Source organism: Oncorhynchus masou, unplaced genomic scaffold (genome assembly GCF_036934945.1).
Source record: "Oncorhynchus masou masou isolate Uvic2021 unplaced genomic scaffold, UVic_Omas_1.1 unplaced_scaffold_10387, whole genome shotgun sequence".
NCBI lineage: Eukaryota > Metazoa > Chordata > Actinopteri > Salmoniformes > Salmonidae > Oncorhynchus > Oncorhynchus masou.
The window spans coordinates 1-9,192 of record NW_027000087.1 but is presented as its reverse complement, the minus strand read 5'-3'; the positions used below and the strand labels follow the sequence as shown (position 1 = coordinate 9,192).

Genomic DNA, 9,192 nt, shown 5'->3' with positions numbered 1-9,192 from the left:
GGCTGTGGTACCATTAGAGTAATATGGGGGAAGTTGGTGTAGGGTGGATACCCAGGGGGGTTAGGTAGGCGGGGCTTGTTAATAGGCAGCATGGCACCAGCTGGCATGATTCCAGGTGGCATGGTAACAGGGAGCATAACACCAGGAAGCATGTTACCAGGCGGCATGTTACCAGGGGGCATAATACCAGGGGGCATGGTGCCAGGGGCATGGTGCCAGGGTGAGATAACCCCACCCCGGAGGGAAGGCCATGGTGTAGGGGCTGCTGTGGTACGTCATAAACTGAGAGTACTGGGTGGGAGAGTAGGTAGCCATCATAGATGAATGGGGATGAGAAACAGGGAATTCAGTGGTCATGGAGTATGAGTAGAGCTCAATGGAGCTTTCCCTGGACTCATCCCCATACCTATCCCTCTCAGATCTCTCGCTGTCCCAGTCTCTGGTCCTAGAACGTTTGTCTCCGTCTCTGGTCCTTTGCAGCCACCTGTCTATATCCTTGGCTCTCCCTCGTTTTCTGTCTCTCTCAGATCTGTATCTGTCCCGGTCTCTCACTTTGTCCCGGTCTTTCTCTCGGCCTCCGTCTCTGCTTTTCTCTGGGTCTCTGTCCCCGTCTCTCTCAGATCTGTATCTGCTCCCGTCTCTCCTAGATCTGTCCCGGGATCTCTCTCTGCCTCCGTCCCAGTCCTTCTCTGAGTCTCTGTCCCAGTCTTCATCTCTGTTCCTTTCTGATCTGTTTGTTTCTCTGACTACCGGTATGTCCTTGTCTCTCTCTCTGGTACTAGAGTGTCTGTGCCCGTCTCCCTTTCGATTTCTCTCAGATCTGTCTCTTCCTCTGTCCTTGTCTCTGGTACTAGAGCATCTTTGCCTGCATCTCTCTCTCGCAGGACTTTCCCCTTCTCTGGCTCTGTCCCTTTTCAAGTCTCCCATCTTTCCATATAGCCTATCATTGGTCCTGTCTGTCAGCCGACCCAACTCCTCAACCCCCAAGTCCAGCCCAACAATCTCCAGCAGGGTTTGCATCCGCTCATATCGCTGCTCATCCTCAAGCCTCACCTTCTTCTCCTCAACTGGAGAAGACTTGGATCTACTGCTGGAGTCAACATGACCCTCGAGCAGAGTCGGCCAAACTTGTGGTAGCTCCTCGCCCACAATGAGTAGCTCATTTTCGTCGTTGACTATCTTTGAGAGCTTGTTGAGGTCCACACCTTCATTGAGGAAATTGAGGAAGCGCTGGAAGCCTGTGGCTGCTATGTCTTTCTCCTGTGTCCTGAGTGAGTGAACTGGCCTCTGAATGGTTGGATTATGTTGTTTATCATTAGGGACCACCTAACAGGAAACATGAAGAAATATAAACAAACTAGTGCTGGGCGATTAACTAAAATTTTGATTATGTTCAATTATTTGAATACCATTTCGTTCAGATTTTTCTGTGAGCTCAATGCGCACATTGCACAATTTCTCAAGATATCAGATCCAGCCCGAACTGTGCGATGTAGTAGGGAATTGTAGTTTCCAACAGGCCAATATTATACATGGTTTAGCGCATAAAATGTGGTAATTAACTACAAGGACCATAATCCATTGCACATCTACTTGTCCGGTCTTTCTTTTATGCCTGCTACTGAAGAGAAGAATGCACAATTGCGAGGTGATATAGAGAGCAGCTGTTGCTCTGTGAGCCATCTCTAACTGAAAATACATGATCTAGTTGGTTTTCAGCAGTCATAAAAGTATGCCTATTCAAAGTATTTACTTTGAAGAACTACAAAATAGTGATTTTGTAAGACAGCATAGGCAGCAGCTCGATAGAGATGAGATGACTTGGAATGAAATAGTCATCAAATAAAACAAATGTTATATACACAACTGAAATATTTAATTAAATTAAAGTAATGTGAATAAATGGTTAATAAGTGATAAGCAGTAATTGGCAGTCACAACCATCATGGTACTTTTATTCATTGTTTTACTAGGTTAGAGAATTCAACCCACAATGCATTTAATGTTTAAAATCCAAAAAGCACTCATCGCTCAGCACTAAAACAAACAAAATGTGTTTGATCAGCACCGCGCCATCAAATGTTGCTTCATTTACGTATCGCTTATGTGTGCATTTCACACTACCTTTGTGTTATCATGGGCTTGCTATGTTCATCTGATTGTCACAACGAATGTATTTGGTTGCATTTTGCCAAATGCATTTTACTCAAGAATGAGTCATTCTGCAATAATGATTGGCTTTTAGCTGGCTAGCTATGCTACAAGTCCATCTAAATGACTGTTCGCATGCTAGGTAGCAGTATCAGGTGACTGACAGGGATAATACCAATATAGCCATGACATTTTAGAAAAAAAACTATTACTTATAAGACCACAAAAATATTATGAAGCGTACAAGTAGGTAGGCACTTCATATCCTACGTATTTGGAATGGGTGTCAATGGGAGAAATCAATTGCATTAAATCGGGGCCATGGTTTTCTTGACTTCCTTATGATACTTTTGCCCATCTCTATGTTTTGTGATGGCATCATACCTCATTGTTGGGAGAGCGTCGTTGGTTCATTAAACCCTTCACTCTCAGTCTCAGAGGATGGGCCTCTTCATTTTCAAGGGGAGCGCTAATCATGTCTCCAATGCTCGCATCTTGTTTTTGTTTCTTCAGCTTGGCAGGGGTATCTAGAGGAAAATGAACAATATTTTTAGTATGTGTAATGCAGTTGTCTCTGAATAGTGATCCAAGGTCAGTTTTTATTTACCTGACTCTTAATGGCTTTGGGTAAGCAGTCTTAGAACTGTGTTTGGAGAAAAGGGGGTCTGCTGCTAAGTCCATGTAGTGAAAATCAGAATCCAAACATCAGGAAGATCTGATGGTCATCCTGATGAAGGCTGTTGTAGTCTAGCGCATTGGTGGATTTCTTTATTTTTGCTATGCATGAAACAAACAATAAAGGCTTTTAAACGTTTTACGCTAGTACCTTGATTATTGGCACAAAGGCTTTTTTGGCATTGTTTACAATCCATCATCAACTTCTTTTGGATCTATCAGGGAAAATGTATTCATAACAGTGTTGAGGTCGACTCGAACTTTATGAAATTAAACCCATTAATTGAAATTTGAATTGTTTATAAGCAGAATTTTAAACAAATTAAACTTAGACATATGCGTCTTCAAACCTTTGACAAATACTTTGTCAAAATCACCTGACACCTATTACTAAAGAATACAGATACCATTTTAAATGTTAGTTTGATTATAACTCAATGAAAACAGTATTTTGTTTGTATTTTTGTCATGAAATGTTCACTTCCATTCTGGAGTGTTTAATCTAATGCATTCTGAGAAATGTATGTTTTTCTATCATTACATTGAATAAGACTGAATGAGTGAATGATTCATAATTAGAGACAACCTACATAACTAGCTTTGAATATCTCCAGACCACTATAATTATAACTCGTTTTAGGAGGATGAGTTTAAAAAAGTGTTTGAAGAACATGTTCAGCCCAGGGGTCTGTAGTATAGCCCTTACCCACCTTGAGTCTTATTTCCCGACCCTAGACTTTGCCTGTTTGGTGACACTTTTCCCACGCAGGAGGGACTTTCCGTGGTTGGTCGACGGTTGATTCGCCGAGCAGTGCCCAGAAAATAATTCAATTCAATTGATGGATTCCACCCCCCTTCCTTCCAAATCAAACATGGATTCCAATTTCTTTTATTGCTTTGCACGCACACCTCTGTGTTTCCCACCTGTTTGGCCTAACTAATCAGCCTCGCAATACGGGCGACGCTACAACACAGGAAGCAGAAATGGAGTGTGTGCGAGCAAACATTTGAGCAAACATTGAAATCCATCTTTGATTAATAGTCATTTCAGTGTGGCTTAACTTGAATGCCTGAAGACCGGAATGCCACAAGACGGAACGTTAAATAAATGTACTTACACGTTATTAACTGTATACATGATGGCGAGCTTGTAGGGCTGGGCTAACATGTCAAACAGTATTGGTCACCATACATGATGTCAACATGAACATAACGATCTAGAGAAAATTTAAGGGGAATTCAACCCAAATCTAGATTTTGCATGAACTATCCTTTTAATTCTGCTTCCCAGGTGTGACCAATTCCAAATCCAAAACTTAAGGGAATTATCGACCAATTCAGAAATTGAACCCAATCCTGATTAATAAATACAGAACTAATAGGTACATACCTTACGCAGTACCGGTGTTCTTCTGAGCTTACTCAGAATGTCCAGCACCCTCCGTTTAAGAGGTAGGCATATGCGTGACGACTGGTCCGCGACATTACTGTATCTTTGGAATGTTGTATCGTTTACCTTCCTCTGTTTAGACATGCCCTTCGCTGTTGCGGATGCAGCCTGTGTTTCAGGCATGTCCTTAGCTCTGCGTTTAACTTTTTGCAGAGCAAGAACAGCTTTCTTGCGAGCTATCTTTTCCTCTATGACCTTCAACTCCTTCTTCTTACGAGCGAGTTCCAGGTCCTCCACACTGAGCACCATAGGATCTCCATCAATGTCCCTATCTGTGTCTGGGGAGAAGGGACCACTGCTACCCCTCAATGAGCCTTTGCTCCAGTCTCTGGATGATGGGTACATGATGTAGCTCATAGCAGAGGAAGCACCACACTCCTTCCCACCTTCTCTAGTTCGGCTCATGCTGCAGTATTCACTGTAGGGCTCTCGGGGCATAGCCTGGCCATTGCCTCTCTTCTCAAAGCTATCGGCCGATTGTCCTGAGCTCGGTCCTCCGTACTCCCTCCTCTGACTGTACCTCTCTGGTTCTTCATACTCCCTCCTCTGACTGCATGCCTTTGGTTCTCTATACTCCCTCTGGTGACTGTGCTTCTCTGGATCCATTCTGCCAAGGTGCCTGAGCTGGGCTGATACTCCAGGTTCACTGCAGAGAATAAAGAGGTGGTGAACTGTACCGTGTGTCTGGGTGACAACTATATAAACACTAACGTTAAGTATGTGATGAATATAAACATGTTTGCTGTTGATTATGGATGTATTAGATGTTATTTGCCCATAAATGCACATTAAAGGCAAGACATCACTAAGGACTCAAACGAATTAACAGGCTTCTAAACAAACAAGTTACGTTTCAATATATACAGTTGAAGTCGGAAATTTACTTACACTTAGGTTGGAGTCATTAAAACTCATTTTTCATCAACTCCACAAATGTCTTGTTAATAAACTATAGTTTTGGCACGTCTGTTAGGACATCGACTTTGTGCATGACAAGTAATTTTTCCAAAAATGGTTTACAGACAGATTATTTCACTGTATCACTATTCTATTGGATCAGAAGTTTACATACACTAAATTGACTGTGCCTTTAAACAGCTTGGAAAATTCCAGAAAATTATGTCATGGCTTTAGAAGCTTCTGATAGGGTAATTGACATCATTTGAGTCAATTGGAGGTGTACCTGTGGATGTATTTCAAGGCCTACCTTCAAACTCAGTGCCTCTTTGCTTGACATCATGGGAAAATCAAAAGAAATCAGCCAAGACCTCAGAAAAGAAATTGTAGGCCTCCACAAGTCTGGTTCATCCTTGGGAGCAATTTCCAAACGCCTGAAAGCACCATGTTCATCTGTACAAACAATAGTACGCAAGTATAAACACCAAGGGACCACGCAGCCGTCATACTGCTCCGGAATGAGACACGTCCTGTCTCCTAGAGATCAACGTACTTTGGTGCGAAAAGTGCAAATCAATCCCAGAACAGCAGCAACGGACCATGTGAAGATGCTGGAGAAAACAGGTACAAAAGTATCTATATCCACAGTAAAACAAGTCCTATATCGACATAACCTGAAAGGCCGCTCAGCAAGGAAGAAGCCACTGCTACAAAACCGCCAGACTACAGTTTGCAACTGCACATGGGGACAAAGAAAGTACTTTTTGGAGAAATGTCCTCTGGTCTGATGAAACAAATAGAACTGTTTGGCCATAATCACCATCATTCTGTTTGGAGGAAAAAGGGGGAGGCTTGCAAGCCAAAGAACATCATCCCAACTGTGAAGCACGGGGGTGGCAGCATCATGTTGTGAGGGTGCTTTGCTGCAGGAGGGCGTGGTACACTTCACAAAATAGATTGCATCACGAGGAAGAAAATGATGTGGATATATTGAAGCACCATCTCCAGACATCAGTCAGGAAGTTAAAGCTTGGTCGCAAATAGGTTTTCCAAATGGACAATGACCCCAAGCATACTTCCAAAGTTGTGGCAAAATGGCTTAAGGACAACAAAGTCAATGTATTGGAGTGGCCATCACAAAGCTCTGATCTCAGTCCTATAGACCATTTGTGGGCAGAACTGAAAAAGCGTTTACGAGCAAGGAGGCCTACAAACCTGACTCAGTTACACCAGCTCTGTCAGGAGGAATGGGCTAAAATTCACCCAACTTATTGTGGGAAGCTTGTGGAAGGCTACCTGAAACATTTGACCCAAGTTAAACAATTTAAAGGCAATGCTACCAAATACTAATTGTAATATGTAAACTTCTGACCCACTGGGAATGTGATGGAATAAATAAAACCTGAAATAACTAATTCTCGCTACTATTATTCTGACATTTCACATTCTTAAAATAGTGGTGATCCTAACTGGCCTAAAACGGGGATTTATTTTTTACGAGGCTTAAATGTCAGGAATTGAGAAAAACATAGTTTAAATGTATTTGGCTAAGGCGAATGTTAACTTCCGACTTCAACTGTATGTAGTTGCATTTGTCTTCTATAATTTAGCTTGCTTGTACGTTATTGTTCTGAATGTCAGCTGAAATGTGCAAGCGTTAGCCAGCTAACGTTAGCAAATGTTAACTACCTAGCTAGTTTGTAATGTAACTTTCAGAGCAGGCTGGCATATACCTTGCTAGCTAACGTCTGTAAATGCAAGCATGTGAGAATATCGACAAATTCATGAAATTGCCACATTGCACATTTTCCACAATAAGTGGTTGCAAACATTGACTATAGCTAATGGTTGTTTACCTCGATGCTATCCTCGCGCAGGTCTTTGTGTTCACCGTCTCATTCTGGATCTTGTGGTGTCAAACAACTAGCATACCAGTCTCTCTTAAAAATCGGAGTGCTTTGACTTTCATATAAATTGTATAGATTAGGTAAAATTTGTTATAAAGGCAACTGGTCAACCAACAAACTCGTTTCCTGTCTACATCGTCTATTGTTCTATGATTTCCGCTTCATAGGATCTATACTGCCACCAATAGAACGGAGTGCGAAGAGCATGGCATTTTCTAATTCCAAACCAATGAAAGCCATGCCTGAAAAGAAATGTGAAGCTTAATGCCTTGGTTAAATAACTTTGACATACTCCACACTTACAATATTCGACAATCTTTTATTCAATTAAATATATACAAAGTAGAAGATGATCTATAGACTGAAGTGGGGGAATGAAACACGGGCAGTTTTCTTGCTATCAGGCATGAGAACTTGCAAGCATGTCATCAATGGTCTTTTCATTGCATTGACACACATGTACTATGCCCAGGGCCAGGGGTCTTTCCTAACCACATGACCAGATCAAGTAAACTCCACGCCCTTATGATTTGGTTTATAACGGGAGAGAAAATGCGTTTGCTGAGCAGATATAATAGTAAAGAAAGACCACTGGCCCTACCCATACCACATACAATACAAAACATTACACTGGAAATAGCTTCAACATTAAGCTTTGAAGGATGAGGTTAAACTATAACAAATCCTTTGCTAGTGTCATTACAAATATAGCTTCTTAGGGACCACTTCTTCTACAGTGTCAGCATGTAGTTTCTCCCCATCGATCATTGTTACTCCTTCTGGATCTTGGGCTCCTCTCCAAAGGGGAAATCCTTTACAGCCACCCGAGGAGCTACTTTCCCTGCTGCTTCTGCAAGCAATCACTTGTTTTGTGCTGGTGAGCCTCATTCCGCCTCTTCAAAAGCCGTTTCCTCTTACACATACGCTTCCCTTTGATGATTGTGATAACTCTTCATGAAAATACCTGTGAAGAATATATTGTTTACCCCCTTTGCTTTCTTCATTCACCCTGGTTCAGAGGGGGACTTCTTTGTCACCATCTGACAGGATACTTTCACTACATCTTCTGCATATTTCTGTCTCTTCCATGTTTATTCTTTTCACTTTCGCTACGGCTTCTGCATGCTTCTGTCTCTTTTCCTTGCAGTTGCAAGAGGGCTGGGTGTATGTGTATCTCTGAGTTAAGACCAACCAATCAAATGAATTTATTTAGAAAGCCCTTTTTCATCAGTAAATGTCACAAAGGGCTTAGACAGAACCCAGTGCTTAGACAATGTGGCCCAGTCCGAAGATACCCCCAGACAGGTCCAACCAGGCAGGATGTAACTGGTTAGGTGAAGTGAAGGCCATCCTCACTTGGAGAATGCTGCTTTTTAGTTAGCTTGTCAATAGTATCAAAAATACATTTTGGATTGTTTTTATTCTCCTCAATCTGTTTGGAAAAGTAGGCTAATCGAGCGGCATTGAGGACTTTTCGATATTGGCGCTTTACTGTCCATCCAAGCTAGTCTGAAGACTTCCAAATTGGTGGAGCGCCATTTCCGTTCCATTTGTCGGCAAACTCGCTTCAGAGCTTTGTTATTTTCTTTATACCAGGGGGCTAGTTTCTCGTGACTATAGGGGGGGTTACGTAGGAGGGGCAAGACTGCTGAGGTGCTGGCAGGCTGGGTAGATGTGAGCTGGAGGTTGCTAGCAGGCTGGGTAGATGAGAGCTGGAGGTTGCTAGCAGGCTGGGTAGATGTAGCTGGAGGTTGCTAGCAGGCTGGGTAGATGAGAGCTGGAGGTTGCTAGCAGGCTGGGTAGATGTGAGCTGGAGGTTGCTAGCAGGCTGGGTAGATGAGAGCTGGAGGTTGCTAGCAGGCTGGGTAGATGTGAGCTGGAGGTTGCTAGCAGGCTGGGTAGATGAGAGCTGGAGGTTGCTAGCAGGCTGGGTAAATGAGAGCTGGAGGTTGCTAGCAGGCTGGGTAAATGAGAGCTGGAGGTTGCTTGCAGGCTGGGGAGATGAGAGCTGTAGGTTGCTAGCAGGCTTGGTAGATGAGAGCTGGAGGTTGCTAGCAGGCTGGGTAGATGAGAGCTGGAGGTTGCTAGCAGGCTTGGTGTATGTCTGTTTTA

The 9,192-nt window shown here is 42.9% G+C and overlaps 1 protein-coding gene across 1 annotated transcript; it reads right to left on the bottom strand.

Annotated features, from left to right (window-relative positions):
• Positions 1 to 172: 172 nt before the first annotated feature.
• Positions 173 to 2,628, bottom strand: LOC135528807 (uncharacterized protein DDB_G0283697-like; the record flags this gene model as incomplete). Its single annotated transcript, XM_064957862.1, has 2 exons — positions 2,536 to 2,628; positions 173 to 1,326 (listed from the first exon to the last, which is right to left on the bottom strand). Coding segments are annotated over exons 1-2 (1,247 nt in total), but the record flags the coding sequence as incomplete, so codon positions are not given.
• Positions 2,629 to 9,192: the final 6,564 nt, after the last annotated feature.